We start from the raw sequence: 22,238 nt of genomic DNA on the forward strand, positions 1-22,238 counted from the left end.
TGGGCACTTCAGGATGGCCCAAAAAAATAAAAAGGGGCGCAGGGAAGACCTGGCAGAGCCCCTGTGGCAAACAGCTTGAAAGGATCACTCAGAGGAAGGAGTAACAAAGGCTGTGCTGTGCACTCAGTGCTGCAGAGGGCCCACAGTGGCTGCCATGGGGCACCCACTCCCCGTGTCACAGCATCCCACAGCCCTGCTAGGGAAGGATGTTGCTTGGTGGTGTTCGACAGTTTTTTAGTTGTGAAGCTGATAGCCATGGTTTACTTTGTACTTCAGATCTTCTAGAGATCGATCTTCAAGAGAAAAGTCCCGAGACAGAGAGAGGAAAGAGAAGAGCTCTTCTGAGAGGCGGCACGAGAGCACAAATGGCAAATCTCGTTCCAAGAGGTCAGAAGAGAGAGAAGCTGGCGAGATCTGAACTCAAATGATCTGTGTTGCACTGTAAATAGTCTGATAAACATTCTACACAAAGCCTAAATTTCCCATTTATATTTACTGAATACAACTCATCTTTTGTAGTTTGGGATTTTTATTGTTTGGCAGATAGCTGTGAGTTTGTAGAGACACAAGAGTTACGTACTGTTTAACAAGGTTTTGTTTTAGTAGGAATAAATAAATCTGGACGGATGGTTTTCAGTCCAGGCCAGTGTGGACACCCCGTGTTTGTCCTGACGCAGCGAGCGCAGCGGTCGGGGCCATGCTGTGCCTGGAGCCCTGAGCTGCCCTGACCTTTTTAATGCTTCAGCCCTTTCCAAAACACCCACCTGACCCTCTGTGAGCACACCAGTAGCACTGGTTCTCAATTCTATTTTTTCCTTCCGTTTATATATGTTAAAAGAAAACTCTTGATTTTTTTTTTTCTTCCTTTTAGTACTTAGCCACCTCATTTTTATGTCTCCAGCACTTTGAGAGTTGCCTCACTTGCTCAGCTAAGCCAAAACAGATAAAATTTGGCCCTGATCTATTCTGAAAGCTGTTTGTATTGAGGATGACCAAATGAGCTGAAACATGTTTCTAAGCTGGGCTCAAGTCTGGGTTTAATACCTTTACAGTTCAGATAGTTGGTGTGAGGAAAGCAGTGGGAAACCTGGCTTGTTTCTTCTTTAGAGAAGCACAGCCACAGCTCATCTGCCTATTTACTGTGCACTCTGCAGTCAGAGCTTCCCCGCGGGGTTTCTGACCTGCAGACGAAAGCGTTGCTGTGTTTTCCAAGGCCAGTCAGGCAGAATGTGCCGAGGGGCAGAGGTGACTCGGGATGGAGCCCGTGCCAGTGTGTGCCCCTCCTGGGAGAGAGGCACCAGCCGTGTCCCCACGCGTGTGGGAGCCCGTGCCTGCTGTCACTCGCTGATTTGTACCTGGGTTTGTCTCCCACGAGGGCAGGAAGGCGCCTGGCTGTGCCAGCCCCAGCCGCGACCCCCAGGCTCGGCATTTTGTGGGAATGGTGTGAGTGAAGCCCTTGTCATCGGCCGAGCCGGTCGCTGTCGGGCACGAGCCTGGCGGCCGCTCATTACCTCGGTGAGGCGGTTAATTGCCGCCGCTAATTGCCGTTCCCATGGGCGGGGTCTGGCCGGCGCTCCCCTTCCCTCCATTCTCTGCTTCCCTCCCCCAACCCCGAGCGCGGCTCCGGTTCCGCCGCGGTGCTCCCCCGGTGTCAGTCCCTAGTGCATGCCCTCCCCTTCCCTGTCCGTTTTTACAATTAATTCCGCGGATTTCACGTGTTGTTTTTGTAACCTCCGTGTGGGGCGCGGGGGGCGGCGGGCGCGCGCTCGGGGTGCCTGTACGTGCCTGTGCTGTTCTCCCGCGGTCTGAGCGCATTAAAGATCTGTGTTTGTGGCTCCCGCTGCTGCCCGGACTCGTTCTTGCGGGTTCTCCGCCCGCGCCGTCGCCGAAACCGGGCCGGGCCGTGCCCCGCCGCGCCGGGCGGAACCGCGCTCTGCGTCGTGACGTCACTTCCGCCGGGCGGCGGGGGATGGAGGCGGAAGTGACGGCGGCGGCGGCGGCGCGGGGTGAGTGCGGAGCGGGGCGGGCGGGGGCCGGGGCCACGGGGGGACCCGGGCGGGGCGGGGGGTTGCCCTGGGCCGGGCCCGGCGCAAGATGGGCTCCTGACGCCTCTGTGGGTGCACCCCGAGAACACGGCCTTGTCCCCGTGCCGCGCCTCCGCGCTGTGAGGGGGCGTTCGGGGAACGGAGCCGGCTCCCGAAGCGTCCCCGCTGCCCACGCGCTGCCGCCGGCTCCCGGAGCTTGGAGCTGGCAGTGGCAGCGCTGGGGTCGGTGCAGCCGCGGGGCCGGGGCCGTTGACGAGCCGGGCCGGTGAGAGCCGGCCGCTGTCAGCGCTTCCCCGCTGCTGTCCGCCTTGAGCAGCTCAAGAAGTGCCCCCAAACCACAGCGAGAACGCTGGGAAGGAACTTAATCCTTTTTTTCCAAAGCCTGAGTTGCTCCCTTTGGTCCGAGGTCCTTTATCCCGAGGCTGGCGGCTGTGAGGGGGCCTGGGGGGTTGCTCACGCAGCGCCTGAAACTGCGGTCTGTGCTTCAGTCAGAGAAAGCCCCTGACCTCTGCAGAGCTCAGCACACCCAGAGCCCCAGCGCTCTTCCTGGAGAGAGTTAAAGTGCTGTTGCTCTTTCCCTCGGGAACCAACAAGCCTGGTTTGCGGACCTGTGAATTACAGGGCTTCTTGCCGAAAGAAAAACACTGCAATGTGTTCAACTCCGACCTCATTTCCAGCCTGTTCCTCTTATTTTGTAAGACAGAAACATCTTGCATAAGGGCTGGGAGCAAGAGGGGCAGCCTGCCCTGCAGGGAGGACTGGAGCCAGCCCTTGCCGGTACCAGGGCAGGATTGGGCTGCCTGTGGAGCTGAGGGACTCCCCAGGGATGGATGTGTGGGTGGAGTGGCCTGTGAGAGAGCTATGCTCTGTGTGTGTGTAAGTGACAGAAAGAAAAATTCCACTTCTGAGGAGAGAAAAGTGGTTTCTCTTGAAGGTGGCTGTGAAGGACAACAGCATCTGGAGGAAGGCCAGTGTTTCATTGAATCATGGAATAGTTTTGATTAGAAGGGACCATAAAGATTGTCTTGGCCCATGGGCAGGGATACCTTCTACCAGACCAGGTTGCTCCAAGCCCCATCCAATCTTTGAACACTCCTTTCATGAGGCCATAAATCTCTCTAGGCTGTGCAGGAGTTGGCATGGAATTCTGACCTCTGGAGTCAGTGCCCCACCTTTACAATTTACATTTTTCTCTTTTTTGAATAAACCCACATGAAATGACCACAGCCTTTTCCAGGGGCGGTTTCATGCAGAGAGATCTCTCCAGGGTCCCTTGTGTGCTCCCTGTGGGTGAGGTGGGAGTGTCTCAGGTGAGGTGGTGTGTCTCAGGGTGAGATGGGGGTGTCTCAGTGTGAGATGGGGGTGTCTGAGTGAGGTGGGGGTGTCTCAGTGTGGGAGGTTCAAGCACCCCACTATCAGCTACTCTTGGAGTTGGCCCAAGGGATCTGCAACAGTTGGTGAGGGGAGTGGCTTGGATGCAGTGGAGCTTGTAAGCCCGGGGATGATAAATGACTGGTGTTTCTGCAGCTCACTTGTTATTATTGGCCTGACCTGTAATCGGTTCCACGAAGCTTTAATGCTGTTCTTTGTCTTAAGAGTTTTGATCTTCCCATTGCTCTCATGGAAATAATACTGGGTTTTGTTTTGCTCTTCCCTAAACAGTTTGAGTTTCTGTATTTGAACTCCTGTCTGTAGTGAGAACTGCCTGGGATAAGAGTTTTCTGCAAATGACAGATGTATCACATTGATGATACATGTATCACATTGCAAGGTGGTTCTCCTCTGGAGGAGTGTCTAATTCCCTTGCTGTGAGTGCTCTGTGGCATGTGCTGTGTCTGCACTGGAAGGTTAAATGTCATTTCAGAAGAACCTGAGGACAGCTCCAGCAGGAGAATCCCAGAATGTTTTGGTTTGTCAGGGACCTTAAGGCTCATCTCATTCCACCTCTGCTGTAGACAGGGACACCTTCCACTATCCCAGCTTGCTCCAAGCCCCATCCAACCTGGCCTTGGACACTTCCAGGGATGAGGCAGCCACATATTCTCTGGGAAACCTGTGCCAGAGCCACATTAGTCTCATTGGTAGGGTTTTGATTACAGACTGTGTCCTTAGAAAGGCCTTAGGGACACAAGGAGCAGAGGTGCCCCAGTGTCAGACAGGGATAGTCTCCTCGGGTCAGTGTCCCCGGCCAGCCCTTGGCTGTGACCTGGTGTCAGGAAAGAGCTGTATCTTACGTGTTACTTGTTCTTGTCCTGATGCAAGTGGGACTGCAGAAAAAGGAACAAATGACCCAAGACTGAATGTCACAGCAGGTGACTGCCCGGTGAGTTTGCTGCAGTGTCACACTGTGCATGGGATCAAAACCCAACAGTCTGCTCATGGAAAAGAGCTGTGATGGGAATGTTGCATCTTATTCAGAGCAAAACCTGGTTGTTTTGTCTTTATATAATGCAGCTTGGGGCTTCAGCAATTTCTGGCTGACAGTAAGGAAGCCTCTGAGGTCTTAAACTAACCAACCAAACAGAACCAAACCAGCCAAATACTGTGTTTGTGTTCCTGAAATGTCCAGTCAGAACCTGATTTCATTCTGTGGAAGATAAAAACGTGTTAAATATCAAATCTAAGTTACGGTATATTGCTAGAAATTTCCTGTGAAGAACTGGTGCCTGGTGACATTCCAGATGCTGTGGTTTGGTGTTTTATGAGTGGAAAATGAGTTAAACCTTTCCAATGCATGGATCCTTAAATGGTTTCTGTCACCAGTTTTCATCCACCTGTCTGTGATTCCCTGTGCTTGTCAGGCAGTTCTGTCTGACTGCTGCTGATGGTTTGTCCCTTGGGTTTAGCTGTGCGAGGCAGATCAGATCTGTAAATCTGCGCTGTGGCTTCAGGAAACTGGACAGTGAAGGTGAGTAAAGCTGTGTTTATCCTGTTCCTCTTTGTTACTGTGGTACAGGAAAGGGTGTTTGTTCCCCCTCAGCTTCAGCTGGGGACTGCTCCCAGCTTATCCCATGGCTGGTGGAATCAACCTTTAAAGCTTGGGAGCCCTGGAGTCTGAGATGCAGATCCTGGCTGTGCTGCCACACTCCCTGGCCTGTGTGGGTTCAGTTTTCTAATTATTTAGCATTCTACAAGGTCTTTCTCCCATGTTTTCTCTCTTCCCCAGATCTACTGCATGTCGTGTGTTACACTGCAGCAACACAGAACCCTGTCACTGCCTGCTCCCTTGGAAGGTGCCTGCGTGCCTTAAACCTCCCAGCTGAATTATTTTGTGTCCACTTCCAGCAGGAGACAAGATGTCAGCTGCTAGAGGACAGTAAAACCATCTCAGCTGCACGCTATCATTTTCTGCTTGTCTTCAATTAAACTGATTACCAGCCCTCTTTGTTGTTCCCAGCTCAGGCCATTCCCCATGCTGCCAGCGTGTACTTTGGCAGCAGCGGGCACTGGGATTTCCTGCATTGTTTGAGCCTTTGCCACTGACCTTCGTGGTCCTCCTTCTGGCACCGCCTCTGCTCTGGCAGGGGTGCAAAGGGCATTATTCAAACCCTGAAAGAAAAGAGACAGAATTGCTTTAAAGGCATTGAGGGCTCTTTGTACTTCGTGGCTCCGTAGGGTCATTGCTGCAAAAAAGAGGGGAATTACTGGGGTTGTCAGGATAATTGCTGCTTTTTTATTGTTCTCATCCCAGTCTAGAAGAGAGTTCTGAGATTTATAGTGAGTCATAAAAATATGCCATCAGTGCTGTGGTAGGTGGTGTCCCTTTTGGGCAGAGAGGGGAGAAGCCTGGTTTTGGTTCCTTTTGGGAAGGCTCATAGGTGCTGGTATGCCCTGGATCTTTCCCAGCTCTGTTCTGGGAGGCTGTGGAGGCTCTGCTGGAGAGGTCAGTGGGATTGTGCTGGAGCCCTGTTGCAGCCCATGCTGTGGGTGCTGGTTTTGAGAAGATCCCCCTCTCCATGCTGCTGGAGATGGGCACTGCAGGGACACACAGGCCACCTGCCCCAGCACAGGGGAGGTCACATAACTCACTCCTGCCACTGTCCCCATCACTGTGGCCCTGGCTGCTCCACACCAGGAGATCATTTGCTCAGCCTATGCCTGGACCCTTGTACCTTGAACCTGCTCAAGGTCTGGTGCAGTAAAAGAGCAATGCTCAGCTCGGGGCAGAGGCTGAAAGCACCACTTGATCTGTTGTTCCCCCTTCCATCTGGAGCCTTCCTAGCCATCAGGTCCCTGCTGTTGGTCTGGGAACAGCCAGCCTCGAGTAGTAGGTATCCCTGGTGTGGCTGGTGGGCTGATGAGAAGGACGGGTTAAATCCTTGGAGGAAGATCTTTGGAATAAGATGCAACTTCTGCATTATTGATTTGTTTGCATGGCATTGTGCAGGTTGAATTAAATTATCTGGAGTGAGATCCTGTACATGATGTAGAACAAATGCCAGAGTGCTCGGGTTGGAGTAAGTGCTTCTAAATCCAGCAGGCTCTGAGGTAAAAGGGGTGACAGTGCCAGGCTAACCTGCTGATTCTGTGCCTCAGGGTTGTCTTCCCATGGATCTGTCCCCCTGTGATTTGTGCCCAGAAGAGAAGAAGCCTCTGCAGTGGGACAGGGACAGCCTGGGGAGCCACAGCTGCCTGAAGGAGCTGAGCCTCCCCAGGGCGACTCATCTTGTGTTTCACAGAACCTGTAAATGAGCTTGGGTAGAAACGTGAGACACAGCGAGCTCTGTTGCTGTTGAAATCCCAGGCTCTCTGCACTGTGTTGGTGCTGACTTTTAAGCTTTTTTCTCCTAGGGAAGTAAATGGCTGCAGTGGACAACCCAGACATGTGACTGCTGGGACACAGTCATGGAAAATTGGCTTGGTTGTCTTGGTTATTTGCTCTGATATAACTTTTCATAACACTGTCAAGCAGCTTTTTCCAAGCCTACTGGAATTTGTTACTCTTTATTTCTTCCCTTGAGGTATTTTTTAAAAGAAGCACTATCAGAGAATCTGTATAAAACATGGATTTTTATTGTTGTTGTGGGTAATGACTTACAGGCTCCTCTGACTGACTAGGGCTCTTTTCCCCCTGCTTTTTATAGCAAATTAGCACAGAACCCCTCTGTTTATTATATTTGTAGCCCAAGGTTATGATTTGTAGCAGGAGAAGCTAAAATAGCAGTTGTTAGCTCTTCCAGTCTGATGAAATCAAATTTGCCCGATTTTAGTCTCAACTCCTGCCTTGTTCTTTCTCTGGGGAGGGAAGTCATCATTTTTTGCCTTCTGCAGGGCTGGGTTGCTGAACTTACCCAGTGGTTTCTCATGTAAGGTGTTGAATTGCTTTGGTTTGCTCCTGTATGGAATACGTTGGTGTTAGTTTCTCTCTCTCCTGGGGAAGATCAAGTGCACATTACAGTAGAGGACAGGCTTATGTTGGGATATAAAGGTCACAAGTGTTTCCTTTCACCTCTCCAGCTGGGAGTCAGGCTGACATACACAGGAGGTAGCAATAAGTCTTTGCAACAAAAGGAGCTTTTGGGGTGTTTTTCTTGAGGGAGACCTGCAGACCAGTCAGTCCTTTCTGCGTGGGGTCTGTAGCCTTCTTTGTCCAGCTCGAGCAGAGTTGATTTCCTCCTCTGGAGAAGAATTGGTGCTGTTCCTGAATTCCACAGGCTCTCTCCATTGCTCTGTGTGGGAGACCTCTGGCACCAGCAGAGTGTTGTATCCAGCTCTGTGACAATACACTGGTTTACTCACCTCTCATTAAACGTTTCCAGTGTGAATATCAGGTAGTAACAGAATATTTTAATCGATGATTTTAAAACATATTTCAAAATGTATTTTAACTTCTGTTTCCATTGTTGCAGGTGAAGGGGGAGAAGGGTGTCTGAATGCTGACGAATGAGCTGTGATGGATAACAAGGACTCAGAAGCTGAGATCCACCCTCTGAAGACTGAGGATGTAAAAGCTCAGGAGAACCATGAAAACTTTGTGGAGAGGAGGATTATCAAGTCCTCGGGGCTGTCCCGGCTGTCCCGGTGGCGCACTGCTGCCTTCTTCATCTCCCTGTTCCTCTGCCTGATCATTGTGTTTGCTTTCTCCTTTATCATTCCCTGCCCAGAGAGGCCAGTTTCAGAAAGAACATGGTTCCAGTACTACAACAACGCAGGTGAGCTTGCTGCAGCAGAATAAATACTTAGCAAGAGTCTTTTTCCTTTCTGTGCCATGGATTTGGGTTCTGAGCCTCTACCTAAGCACAGCGTGGAGCCAGACCTGCAGGGCTGCAGCCCTTGGGAGCCAGAGCTGTGAATACCTGACCTGGATAAGCAATGGCCCATCATAATTGGAGTAGCCTTCCAGGAGGTGTTTACAGGATCTAGTGGAGAAATTAGATGCTGTTCTGAAGTGTTAACAAGGTAGCAGGCTGGCCTCATTCACAGAAGAAAAAAAAAAAAAAGAAGAAAAAAAAAAGGTATCTGGGAATAAACCTCTGCTGAAGCTTGCTCTTTAAAATGTTCCCTTGGAGTTTGAGCTGAGGTTGGAGGCAGTTGGGCTTTTTTTTCCTCTGTTACTTTGACTTTCTCCCTTTTCCTCATGGCCGACAGGAAGGGGAGAATAATAATTCCATCTTGTTTTTTTAATAAATTGCTTTATAGTTGCTATAGCTATTTTTATTCTGTTTGCTTTAGTTGGCTCTTTAGCCTGGGTCCTGCTCCCCAGTGGCTCAGCAGTTGCTTCTAGGAGAGCTTTTCTTTAATCTTGTGTGCAGTGGGTTGTGCTGGAAGTGCTGTAAATGCAGAGACAGTGCTCACAGCAGGGGCTGAGCAGCCTGTGGTGCTGCAGACATCCCAGGTTCTGCTACTCTGAGCTCAAGAAAGCTGCTTTTAGCTGGTAGAAACATGGAGTGTTTGAGTTTTGTGGGGCTTGGGTGGGACTTCTTTATACTTTGAGAATAGTAACCCTACTCCAAGACCAGAGCTGTTCTTTGTTCAGCATAGCTCAAATTCTGGCTGCTTGCCTCTTAAAAAAAAATCCTCTGGGGGATAACAAATTTAAAAAATTGTTTGGCATTAACTTCCTGTCCTTGTACTTGTGTACATGGCTTTTTTTGATATAAAAGCCAATTTGTCCTGATGTTACACTGTCCAGGATGGAGGCAGTGAGTAGGTCTCTAGGAATTTGTGTTTTGCTCCAACTTTGCCTGCTGGGGGCTAAGAAAATCCTCACCAGAGCCTGGCTTGTGTTCTCTTGCAGTGCCCTACCCGTTCCTTGCTATGGAAGATGTGAATGAAGACAAAGTACAAGATGTGCTCTTTGCTTTCAAATCCAGCAAAGGCAGCAGCAGCAGCAGCTTCAACATATCCTGTCTGGATAAAGGTACCTGACTCAAAAACACCTTCTAGTGAGGGCTGTCCTTTCTCTTCTAGTTCCACCTAATGACTGGGAGAGAAAACTGGGTGGGGAGAGGAGCTGGGTGGCTCCCAGCTCCTGGTGGTGCAGGGGCAGCTCCCTCTGATACCTCTTCTCCCCAGGGCTGCCGTCTCCCTGTGCCTTCATCGCCGCCGTGTCTGGCACCAATGGCAGCGTGCTCTGGGAGAGCCCTGCTGTGGAGGACCTGCAGTGGCTGCAGTGTGGCATCCAGCAGCTGGGCACAGCACAGGCCCCGGGCTGCCTCGTGGTGGAGAAGCCACTGTCCCTTACAGCAGTCGACCTGCAGACAGGTGAGTGCCAGCAGAGCCCTGGACACTTTGCCACTGAGACAAAGCCCTTGCTTTCCTCACCTGGTGGCCTCCAGGGGTGACATCAGCGTGACATGACCGGCTGGGACATGAACAATGGGCACTGGGTATTTATTATCTTGGAAACTCTGCCAGAGCCTCTTGCTGGGCGTTGAGGAGCACGTGCTCTCTGCCTCAGTGCTCAAAGGCTGGGCTCTGGTGGGGGTTTGTGCCAGCCACTGTTTCGTAAGAGCAGTGTTCCAACAGCTTTTGAAACAGGAGGAGCAGTCACTGGCTGTGAATGTTACTTTATACTCTCCAGGGTTAGACACAAACCTGCACCTGCAACGTTTCCCAGATATTTGTGTGTGCGTGCCAGGAGTGCCTGCTGTGGCAGGAGGAGTGGGAGTTTTAGGCATTTGTGATTTTAAAGTTGTCAAGGAGAGCACTTAAGATAAGTGCTTGCCAGTCTGTTTCAGTAGTCTACGATTCTGCCTGGTTCCTCTCAAAAGGTTTCTTCCTTTCTAAACTTAGAGGTGGAGAAATTCATCATCATCATCTTGCCTAACGTGGGTGGGGGTAAGGAGTGCCTGTACTACTTTAGGAGCAGTGATCATCTGCTGCACCTTGAACCCTCCTTGCTGATGAAGCCTAAAATACATTTCCATTTTGGAGGTCACTGTTTCAAACGTCTAAACGATATGTGTTCTCCCTAGGATCCCATCCTTTGTATCTGGTAGAGGTATTGAACCCCTCACACGCTGTTTTCCAAAAACTAGAAAAAAGAAATAGCAAGAAGTACAGCTCTAAGGAATCTGAGAATCTGGTGAAGCTTTTAATTTTCAGTGTATAGATGGAAGTGTAGATACATACAGAGCTAGAAAGTTTCTGTACCAGCAGAGACATCTTAGCACCATTTCCCTCATGTGTAGGCTTTAGCACGGGTTATTTTTAGATTATTAATGAAGTAGTTACTTTCAAGTCAAAGTGTAGAAAGTTGGCTGTGGAGACAAAGGCTTGTAGCTAAAGACAACCATAAAGGCAAGAGAAGGAGCCAGGCTCAGCTACAGGTCACAGCAATACAGCAAAGAAAACATTCCATAGATAACTTCAAAGCAAGAGAGGAAAAAAATCAGATAGAAAAGTGAATAACCCAGGAGTTTATGTATTTGATGCATTTTTACTATTAAGTAGGTTAAAAATGGTTTCTGAGCTTAGTTGACTGGGGGTTAGGAGGGCAGAGCAGAATAAAATGTGTTTAAATAGGCTAAATGTATTCAAAGAGGCAAAGTCTGACTTACATCACAGTGTGCTAAAAACAGTAGCCAGCACAATCTTTAGCTGTTAATGATTCATCATCGTGGAGGATTTGGTGAGATTCCAGGGCTCTCAGGCTGTCTAGCCCCTGCCTGTAGGGAGATTGAAGGAGAGATAGGCAGATTATCATCTGAATGTGTCTGATGTGGTTTTGATCTTTAAATGCTGATAAAGTTAGTGGTTTTTTATCAGTTAAAGTTGTGTTAAGTACTGCTTTCTTCATTGCCACAAGAAGTGACCCAAGTGAGGAGGAAGGGAAGTGTAGGAGTGCATGCTCCTGTTTGTGTGGGACATCTGACATTCCTGCATGTTTATCTTACCAGCAAACTGGGACACATAGGAGCTTAAGATTAACTGTTCCAGGTCAAAGCAAAAGTCTTTGTAGCTGTGTATTATTCCATTTCTGCCATAGCCCAAGGCAGAGTCTCAAGGAAGAGGACAGGAGTAAGAGTTTTGTTACACCTTTTCTCGTCACCTGATCCTCCAGCAGCCTGAACTGTTAGCCCTGTGGGTGGTTGGTCTCCTGAGGGATTTGGCAGAAAGGGCACCATGTTGATCAGATGGTGGAACTGCTTCTGTGTGAGAAATCACTAAATAAGTAAACAAACCAGAACTCCAACCTGGAGAATGTCTGACAGGGAGAAAAGTCTCTGTGTCCTCTGTGTCTGCTTGAAGTGAGAGCTGAACTCAGTCTTCTGAGTTCTGACTTTATTATTCCTTCCAGACCAAAAGAATCCAGCCCTTTCACCCAGCTTAGATTTGCAGTCCAGGCACTTGCCTAATTTCCATCCTGGCTCCTCTTGCCGTGCTGATGCCGTGACCCCGGGCTCTGAGGAACCACTGTGCCACTGCAGATGTCAGATGTGACAGTCCCATCTCCTGCTGATGGAGCAGGAGGAGGCTGCTTCCTGTGCTCTCTGTGGGCTGGGTTAGAGCATGGAAAACTTCTCAAGTGCTTGGTGTTGAATCCAGCTCAGTGTCACCTGTTTCTCTTAACTCAGACTGTTGTTTTGAGAGAATAAGGTATTTTCTCCTGGACTATGTCTGCTGTCTAACCACCAAAGATTAGAGCCTTCTGCACTGACAAGTGAACTTCATTAGCCTGGTCTTGCTTTTGGACAGTCCTGAAACTAGAATGTGGTAATTCTAAACTTCTCTTCTTCCTCTGCCTGCTTATTTTCTTCGAGGGCAAAATTCTTTGCCATCCCATGATTTCCTAAGGAAACGAGGAAATCTGCTCTCTTCATTTCACATCTGTTGTCATAGTAACAAATCCAAGTGGTTTTTTCAGCGTTGCAGTAAAAGCTTTGGAGCAATCCTACTAGAAATACAGCCTGCCTTAAATTATTGCAGACAGCATCAAGTAGTAATTCTTTGGCTTTCAGTCCAGCTGCCTTCCTGACAAAGAACAGATGATTACTTTGCATTCCTGAAATGATAATTGCTGTGTGTGATGCTGGGTAAAGGGGAGGGTAAACATTTGCCCTGGGCCTAATCAGACACTAAAGTGTTCATTAGAAAGAAAACCCGCCAGCAGTGTCCTCCCTGCCAGATTCCACTGCAAATTCCACTGGTCAGTGACTGGAAAGTGGCCCACAGCCTTGGGCAGTGGATGGATAGAGCCACTCAACTGGTCTGGAGCTGTTGAAGAGAAACCCACACCAGCCACCCCCTGTTTTTTTTTAAAACAAAGCTTTGTTACTTCAGTTTACAAACAAGTTTGGGCTCTGTGTGTTCTTCAGACAAGGGAGAGGTGGGATGTGGCCTGAGTTGTGGCTAGTCATGTCAGTGGGGAAACGTGCAGGAACATCTGCAAGAGGCAAGTTGCAGCAGAGAAGGTTCTGCCAGGAGTTGCAGCAACACTGGTCAGAATTCAGCTGCTTTATGGCCTCAAAATGTCTGTGCAGATCTAAGTGCACAGCAGCAGGGATTTGGATCATAACAAAGGATTCTCCGTGCCATGAACATGCTGGGAAGCTTGTTAACCAAAGGCACAAGGGAAGCAAGCTGTTCTTTGTGCCAGGGTGTTTGGGTGCCTTCCTGCAGACACCTAAGATTGCTTTCCAATGTAAGATGAAATTATGGATACTGGGATTCATTGGGAATGCAGAAAGGCAAGGAAATACCCCATGATGAGTGTTAATGTGGCTGGTTTGTGGTGCTGATGGGCTGGAACAGGAGCATTAATAACCTTTCAACCTAAGATGCCTTTTAATGATTGTTTCCCACTGTATTCCAGGGGAAGTTCTGTGGAGACAATCCAGGGACTTTGGAGCTAATTATACTGTGCTGACTCCTTTGTCAGTGATTCCAGATGTGGATAATGATGGAGTTCAGGACCTGATAATCTTTATTACTAAAGAAGACCAGGTATGTCATCATCCTGAAGCTCTGAAAACCCCGGTGGCTGCCACAGGGGATGGCAGGAATGCTGTTTATTTCTACCTTGTAGTCTCAGAGGAAGTGTCCAGGGGCCTCTGGTTTCTGTGGGTTTGGGGTGGGTTCTTTCCCACCCTCCAGAGATGTACTCCCGAATCAGCACAAGTGTTTTATGGTTTAAAAAAATAAGATAAATCAAAGAACTGGGCGGTAACCCCTCCCCCTTTTCAGTGTGCTCTCCTCACTTCATGTTCATGTGCTGTCTGGGGAGTGAGCTGGGGCAAGATGAGCTTGCAGTTTTCTGCTTCTCTGCTTAGAGAAGTGGAAGTGAACAAACCCTGACAGCTTTGGCTCTTAGATCAAAGCACAGCTGACAGTCAGTGCTTTTGTACCAGCACTGCTCTTTTCTGATCCCTTCCTCTCTCTGCCTGTGGTCTTCTTTGCAGTGCTCTTCCTGGTGTCACTGTGCTGGTTAATTCTGATCTGAGTTCATTTAGTGAAACAGCTGCTGGTTGTATTATCTCCCTCCAAATGTTGCTTCTCCCATTTCTGAGAGGGAGAAAGTCATGTAGCTAGAACAGTTTTTCTTCTAATACATCTACGTCCATGATGGAGTGGCACAGCATTGTCTGCATGCCCAGTCTGTCCTGTTCAAAGCACACAAGTTACAGCTCCCTGTGGGTCTGATGGGAGCAGTGGGAGCCCCATGTCCTCATACCTGAGTCATGGAATCATTAAGGTTGGAAAACCTCTGAGATCATCATGTCCAATCTGTGACCAATCCTCACCTTGTCACTCAGCCTGGAGCACTGAGTGCCACATCCAGGCTTTCCTTGAACCCCTCCCACAATGGTGACTCCACCACCTGGCTGCCTCTTCCAGTGTTTAACAACTCTTTCTGGGAAGAAATTCCTCCTGATGTCCAGCCTGAACTTCCCCTGGCACTGCTTGAGGCCATTTCCCCTTGTCCTGTCCCTTTTTCCCTGGGAGCAGAGCCCAACTCCCACCTGATTGCTCCCTCCAGTCAGGGAGTTAATGGAGAGTGAGGTCTCCACTTGAGTCTCCTTTTCTCCAGGCTGAGCACCCCCAGCTCCCTCAGTTCCACCTCACAGGACATGTGCTCCAGACTCTTCCCCAGCTCTGTTCCCTTCCCTGGACCTGCTCCAGCACCTCAGTGTCCTTTTGGAATTGAGGGGCCCAGAACTGGACACAGCAGTTGAGGTATGGCTTCACAAGTACCCAGTGCAAGGGCAGAAGCACTTCCTTGGCCTTGCTGGCCACCCTATGGCTGGTACAAGCCAGGTGCCATTGGCCTTCTTGGCCAATGTCCTCCATAAGAAAATAGGGTTTAGCTGTCCAAGGCATTGTTGTTGCCAGAGTCATCAGAAATTCTATCTTCTACACCTCCTACAGTTCTCTCTGTTTTCTTTCTTCCTTGCTTTTGCTCTCCTAGTCATCTCAAGACTTCTTAAGCAGCCAGGAAAAGTTTGAATGTAGCCTCTGTTCTGCAAGACTGCCTTTTGATCTGTTTTCCATTTAAGCTCTCTTGCTATCTTGGTATGAAATCCCTTCCTCCCTCTGGATTTGGCAAGCACTCTGCCAACTTAAGGAAAAGTATGTTCTCTTTTGAGAAGTCACGCAAATGTAGGAGCTGGAGTGGAGCTCTGCAGCTTGAAAAGGGCTGGTCAGAAAGGAGATTCAGCCCTCAAGTAGAGGAGTTTTGTTGCTATCAAGGGCTGCAGTTGAAAGGACAGAGCTGTGAGCAGTCTGTGAAAGGTCTGTGTGCAGAGGGTTAGATGACAGCTTTCCAGAGAGTCCCATTGACCCCTGCCTGCTGCAGGCTTCAGCACAAACACATCCTGGAAAATGTGCTGGGTTTTGGGATCCATCTCCTGTAACAACATAGAGGGACTAGCAGTGCAGCAAGGAAAATGTTGTGTTTTCTCACTCCTTGTGTAAATAACCCTGGCTGTCACTGTCCCTGGGCAGCCACTGGACCAGTGCTTGCCAGTAAAGGTGCAGCTGATATGCCAGAGCTGGTGCATGTCTCCTCCCAGTACAGGAGGCTGGGAATAGCTAGTGGATGTGTTGCTCTCCCTCTCCAGTTGTGTTCTCATTCTCCCCAGCAAACTCTATCCCTCTTTCACCTGCCAGACCGTCCAGATTTGCTTTGGGAGCAGCAGATTTCCTTTGCTTTCTCAGTCCCTCCTGCTCAAGGTAGAGGGAAGGGTTCCTGCCTGACTCAGCATCTCTCATGGATGCTGTTTCTCTTGGTCAGATGTTTCACTTGTCTCTAGAGTCCGTTGCACTCCCCAGACTCTGACTGTTGCTCAGACATCTGATCCTGACTTTAACCTTTATTCTCTTGGGCGAAATGTTTTTAGTGGATTTTGTTACCCTGCACAAAGAATAGAAAGAAACCTATCAGCTCTTTTATCTTTTTGGACTGACATGACCCTAAGGAGGACTAGATTAGGGCATTTAAAACATTTAGCAGAGCTGCCATGTGCAGCCAAATTTCCCATGTTCATGTGCTGCATTGTTGTTGAGATTAGATCATCTCCATCTTAGGTGTGAATGGATCTTTGTTGTCCTTACAGAGCTAGGGCTGCTGTTCCACAGTCCTAGTCTGTAAGGAGGTGGGTGACAGAGGTAGCAAATTCTCAGAGCAGGTGGCTATGCTGGAGGTAATTTTCAAACTTCCAGGGGAATTTAGAGCAGAGGGGTCACTGAACTCATGCCCTCTCCTCCAAAACCAAGGAGAGACTTTCCATCCAAGCCTGTGCTGCTCCCATTCAGTTGCTGTTCGGTTCTAGCTTTAACCTTGTTGGCTTTTGTCTTTAATCCCTTCCCTGCATAGGTTAAGACCCTCATCCATTCAGGAAAAACTGGCCAGCAGATTGGCCTCACTGTCAGCCTGAACGTGGGTGGCAACGCTCGCTACGTCCGACTGAACCTGCGCTCCTCCCCTTACTTCCTTTTCTACACAGGTACAGCTCTGCTTGGGAATTCAGTCTGAAAGAGTGATTGTGACTGAGATCAGGATTAGTAAACATCATCTGAGAGCGTGTTTTGCGTTCTTAGAAGCTGTGTGAAGCTTTCACCTAGTCAAAGAGCTGTTCAGGGCCAAGAGAAGGGGGGAGCTTCTGCTTAAACTGCAGTTTGTTATGTACTGTAGTGATTTTATTTAACAAATGTCAAGCATGTAAGGATTAGGCAGTCATTTATAGCAAATGATTACTGTGGAACACTTGGATTATGAACAGATAAAATGTTAAAAGCATTCAATAGCAGGCTTGAGTCTCAAAATACCACTACAACTCTGTGATGCAAGCCCTAAAAATACAGTTGATCTGACAGATCTGGAAAATCATAGAGTTCAGAGCAAGGGCAGGATAACTTATCTCTCTCATTCTTGCTTGCCTTTTTTTTTTTTTTTTTCCTCTCACAGAGAACTCTCTCTATGCATATTCCCTGGAAGATCTGTGCAGTGCAGTGGTTGGGACTGAAGTTAAATTTCCCAACTTCCAGCCGGATTCTCTTTGGGAGAAGCACATTGACCGTGCCACACACCGCTCATCCCTTCTCAGGTGTGAGGTTATGTTTTGGAGGCTGGGGGAATGGAGGGTGCTGGTGTTCCTGACAGGATGGCCTGGTGGGACTTTGTTCTCTCCTGGCTATGTGGCTTTTGGACTAGGAGCACGTCCAAAGCTCAGGCAAAGTGTTGGTTAAATGGCTTCATCAGAGGTTCACAGAAAAGCAGAGAAAGCACATTGGGGTTTCCTGTTTGGATTTACTGTGCAGGGAAGGAACTCCAAACCTCACAGTAAAAGCATCCATAGTGTAATAAGCTTAATCATTTCTCTGTCCTTGTTCAGATTTGAAGATGTTCGCTACCTGGCGAAAGTTCCTGGGCATTCACAGGACAATGTCTTGATTGTGAGCTCAGAGATGGCCACGCTGATCAACACAAAAGATCTCCAGACTGTATGGACCCTCAATGTGTCCCGTGCCTTGAGGTAGTGTTCTCAGTGTGGATGGGCTAAATGTGGTGGTTTTAGGTTCCCAGCAACACCAGTGTCCTGGCAGATGCAATTTTTTTGGTTTTTTTTGCCTGGGTCATATCTTGATCTTGCTTATTGTGTTGTGTCCCCTCAAATGCTGGGAGCTGCTTTAGGATGGAGGAGCTCAGAGCTTTTATTCCTCATTGTGTGCCTGCTGTGATGTGGCTGGGCTCAGAGTTGGGGTGGCACCAGGCTAACCCAATGTTGTGACAGTCAAGTCTCTTAGCAGGGCAGTTGTGGGAGGATTGAGGCAACTGGGAAAGCAAAGTATGCCCAGCCATCAGTGTGGGTTCAGATCTGTCCCTGCTCTTTCTCCCTCAGTGAACCCTTGTTCGGTTACTACAAACCTGATGTCCATGGTATTATCCTGGAGAGTGAAATTGGACCCAACAGGAAGAAGGTTTGAAATCTTTTCCTTTTAACTATCCATTTCTCTGTATGTCACAGCTCAAGCAGGAATTGAGTTAAGGACAGTTGGTAGGATGTGATCCCTCTGGCCAATTTTAGGAAGCTTTAAGCTGTGAAAGGATCTTTCAACAGGTTATTGAAGCCAGCTCAGGCACTTTAATTCTCTTCTCAGCAAGAGGCTTCAGTGACAGAACTTTGAACCCCTTGAAGTAACTGCAAAACTTGTGATTTCACTCTAACATGGCCAACCCCAGATCTCACAGCTCTGTAATGCTCTGCTTCAAGTATTTCCTCATCTTCCCATGTGTCACATACTTGTTCCCATAGACAGTGTGAGGAGAGACAACTGACCTGACTTCTCTCTCATGGCTTGTTAGATGCCTTTGTCGTGAGTTCTGTTTCTTTCTTCCCTGCTAGGTTATGATTGTTGAGAGTGGATCTGGAGCAGTCCAGTGGGAGCTGAAGCTGAACTCGGGAGCAGGGAGCCCTCGCCCAGCCACACTTCCCACTGCAGATCACCGCTCTGCCTTCCTCATGTGGGGAGACTACCAAGAGCCAGGCAATGAGACAGTAAGTGGTGCTGCTGAGGGCTGCTCTTCTCCAGGCTTTGTGCCAGAATTGGGTGGAGTTACCCCCTTCTCACAGTGCTGATAGTCCCATCTGTGTGTCCCTCAGCCTGGTGATGTAGAGAAAAGGAACTTGGTGGCTCTGTGAGCAGAGTCACTGCCCTGCCTTGGTGTGGCACTGCAGGTGAGGTGGGAGGCTTCTGGCCTGGTGCCTCTGGAGTTGCTGCTGTTTCCCTGGGAGCCTCCCATGGCAGCAGTGCATGCAGTGATCTCTGTGGCCACGTGAATATCCTCCCTGTGCCCCAGGCAGCCTCTGGCAGCCTCAAGTGCACATCTCAACTGCTTGCAGAGCCCTTGGGGCAATGATAGGCAGCACTGGTGACAGTTTGTGTCTCAGAGGCTGCTGAAGCACCAGCTGAGGTTCCTCTGCTTTCCTTGCTTGCTCTGCCAGCCCTGAGGCAAAAATCTGTCTCCTGCCTGCAGCACACAGGGCAGCTCTTTGCAGGGAGCTTGGGGTGGGAAGGAGAGCAGTGAGCAAAATCCCAGCACTTGTCCTAGTGGCATCAGTCAGGATGAGCTGGGCTGACACAGACAGTGTCTGGCTGGATGTATCCTGTTGAGTGTGAGTAATAGCTGAGCCTGGTACTGGTGTTGTCTCTGGGATAATGTGTGAGTCTGTGTCCTGATATGTCCTGTTGCTTGCAGATGCACAGAGCTCCTCTCCAGAAGCTGTACCTTTTCCATCCTTCCTACACTAACATCCTGTTGGAGCTCCGCAACAGCACAGACCAAATCATTGCGTTCACTGGTGAGTCCTCTCCCTGCAGCCCTCCAGCGAGGAGCTGCAGGAGGACACTGGTCCCTCCTGGGCGCTGTGGGTGGTGTTGGCTCTGGTGGCCAGTGCAGGCACGGGAGGCTTAGCCTGGCTTTCCCTGTGCTCTGTGCTGCAGCGGGGCTGTTCGAGCGGAGCCGTCACGCCTGCTACGTGCTGCTGCGGGGCCCCCAGCCCGGCGAGGGGCCGGGCCCCGTGTCCCTGATGAAGAGAAAGCTGAAGGAGGATGTCCTGGGGAGCAGGGTGATCTGGCTGCGCCACACGGCCGGGGACGACGAGCCGCTCATCCGGGACCGTCTGTACAGGATGCGGTTCCAGAGCCGAGACTGAGCTTGCTGAGGAACGGGGAGAGGCTGCCCCTGCCCTGCAGCCGTGCTCTCAACAAGCCCAGAGCCTGGATTCCAATGGGAAACTGCCTTTCTTGATCCGCAAACCAAAGCGTGGCTGGCAGGGAAGCACCCCCAGTGTCTAGGGACACCCAGGCTGTGGGGGCAGCTGCCAGAGTGTCCATCCTCAGGGCTGATGGGACTTCAGTGCTTGGCCACCACTGAAGTGTCACCAGCTCAGGGAGGAGGGCTTTCCCCTCCGTCCCTCTGTGCCCGCAGAACTGTGCTGACTCAGGAGTGTGTCTGGAGGAAAACATGGACTTGCTGAGATGCCAGAGTTGATGATTTCTGGGATGTCTGAGAAGTGGAGTCCGCTGTGTGGTGTTAGATTTCCTTTCTGAGTCAGCTCTCCTGGCTGGGGAGAGGTGCTTGGCTGCAGGTTGATTTGCAATTACCCTCTCCTAGATTTGGACCCTGCTTCAGTAGTGGTGGGAGGTGTGTGGTGACCCCAGCCACGGCTGTCGTGTGTCTGGTGTCACTTGGGCCAGCAAAGCACACGTTAAAGTGTCGTTCTACTTAGCAGATGGCCTTTTCTTCCAAGAACAGCCCCACGTGTCCTACTCTGCAGTCACCAGCCTACCTCTGTCTGTGTCCTCTGCTGCTTCCTTCCCAGCCAGGCTGTGCAGTGTTGGTGACACCGAGAGGGAGCTGGTCTCCCACCTGATGGATGCATCAATGTTCCTCCCTTCCCACAGTGTGCTTATAGGTGGGGAGAGATCCACCCTGAGCCCAGGCTGCCTGGTCTCTGGAGGTACCACCACCACCTCTCCAGGTTTAAGAAACCAGAGGATCCGGCTTGAGTAGGATTGCACTTCAACCTTTTCTGGGAGCTGGGCTTGCTGCTCTGGGAAGTCCTGTACCCAAGTGGCAGTGCCAGCACCCTGCTCATTCAGCCTTGCAGCTGCTGAGGAGCATTCTCCAAGCACTGTCACTGCTGCCAGGAGATGGGCAGGAGCTCCATGCTGCCTCCCTGCTCTTGGAATTGAAGTGATGCTGGGTGAGGATCCTCGAGCACTCTCCTCTCTGCCCAGCCTGGTATTCTGAGGGGATGGGGCAGGTTGCTGTGGGAAGATGATATGTTTCTCCTGGAGATTTGTGCAGCATCATGAGATGTTTTGTCTGCCCTGTCTTGATGGGTGCCAGTGCAGGCTGTAGAAACAAGGTGCAGAGCCTTGAAAACAATTTGAACCAGCTGCTTAGTCCTGAAAATAAAAATAGGCCTAAAAATAACCTCTCAAGCTCTGCAGTGCTGGAGGGGGTTTGGCCAGTGCCTCCCTCCCTTGCTGAGTCTGACTTTGGGGGATGTTTAGAAACACTGTAGGATGGGAATGTGCAGCATTAGGCATCAGCTCTTCCCTCCAGCCACTGCTGAGCCCAAATGTGCCACTGAGCAGCTGCTGTCACCAGCTCATACCACAGCCCCAGCCCTCCCAGGCTGACAGCACAGGGAGCTGGGCTGCCTGGACACCTCCTGCTTCCAGCTGACCAGTGGCTCCTTAAAGGGTGCCCTATTTCCTTTTGTCCCATGACCCATATCCCAGGCAGTCAAGGGAGCCAGTCCTGGGGTGTCCCAGCTGTGCAGGAAGCCAGGGAAGCTCTCTGCAGACTGCTCCACAACCTTCAAAGCACCCTGGGCTCAAAATGGTGGGGTTGCCCCTCTGCCTCTCTTCCCAGCTGTTTTCTGAGGGAATCTAGGAGTGCAGGGAGGCTCCTCAGCTGTGTCACCCAACTTTCCTCTTCACTCAGCACCTTAGGCCTGACATCCCCCCAGGTCCCTGTGCCAGTGTTGCAGCTGTAAGAGGGCTGGATTGAGGCTGCCCTTCGGCCAGCTGGGGCAGGGTACAGGGCAGGGGACCCCCAGGTTTGCACTGTAGTCCAGCCTGAGTGTTGGATGTGGATTGTTTCCTGCTGAGATTCCCCTGGCTGGGAGCAAGGTGCCTGGGCTGTATTCTCACTGTACTCTCCCTCCTCAAATCCCTACCCAGACCTGACCTTCCCATAGGCACACTGAATGTACCTTGAGGAGAGCTGGATTTTCAGCTTTGAGGAGCTTTTCTGGCTTTAAGTTCTCCACTAATGATTCTGGACAGTTTGGAAATGCAAATTTTGCCATGGCAGCTCAATTAAATGCATCAGTGCCAAACCAGCACCTTCTTAACAAAACCAGTCTGTTTTCCAGCTTATTTCCTGTGTAAATTTTTTTTTTTTGCAGTATTTAATGAATGACTTTGTGCCTTGATTCAATAACTCAGCTGGGTGGCAATGGCTATATCACTGTGTTATGTGTTAGTGTGGTTTTTAACACTGAGACTGTTTGGTTTGGTTCTTTAACTTATTGCAAATTGTGCCGTACAGGACTTGCTCTAACCGGAATGGTTTCAATAAACCCTCTTTTGCATTGTTTGTAAATGGTGCCCTGCTTTGATATTGGAGGTAACACAAGACTTTGGGATTTTTTGACAGCCCTTTGAGTGACCTCCCCGAGGCAGAACCCCCCCTCCCTGGGAGGGATCCTGGAGTGATCCTGGTGATGCTTTGAT

The 22,238-nt window shown here is 50.0% G+C and overlaps 1 protein-coding gene across 10 annotated transcripts in view; it reads left to right on the forward strand.

Annotated features, from left to right (window-relative positions):
* LUC7L (LUC7 like) overlaps positions 1-22,107 on the forward strand; it is a 39,751-nt gene extending 17,644 nt beyond the window's left edge. For 5 of the 10 annotated variants that reach the window (XM_066330147.1, XM_066330148.1, XM_066330154.1 and 2 more), the window contains one exon: positions 277-1,836. In XM_066330147.1, coding sequence (XP_066186244.1) covers positions 277-418 — 142 coding nt within the window. In that variant the 3' untranslated portion in view covers positions 419-1,836. Of the gene's footprint in view, positions 1-276; positions 1,837-1,972; positions 2,007-7,894; positions 8,198-9,282; positions 9,406-9,560; positions 9,750-13,302; positions 13,434-16,302; positions 16,433-16,893; positions 17,033-17,320; positions 17,462-17,827; positions 17,907-18,331; positions 18,485-19,185; positions 19,289-19,430 lie in introns of those variants that run through there. The other 5 variants (XM_066330145.1, XM_066330144.1, XM_066330146.1 and 2 more) reach the window with 5 other exon arrangements.
* The last annotated feature ends 131 nt before the right edge of the window (positions 22,108-22,238 follow it).

Source organism: Sylvia atricapilla, chromosome 15 (assembly GCF_009819655.1).
Source record: "Sylvia atricapilla isolate bSylAtr1 chromosome 15, bSylAtr1.pri, whole genome shotgun sequence".
Taxonomy (NCBI): Eukaryota; Metazoa; Chordata; class Aves; order Passeriformes; family Sylviidae; genus Sylvia; species Sylvia atricapilla.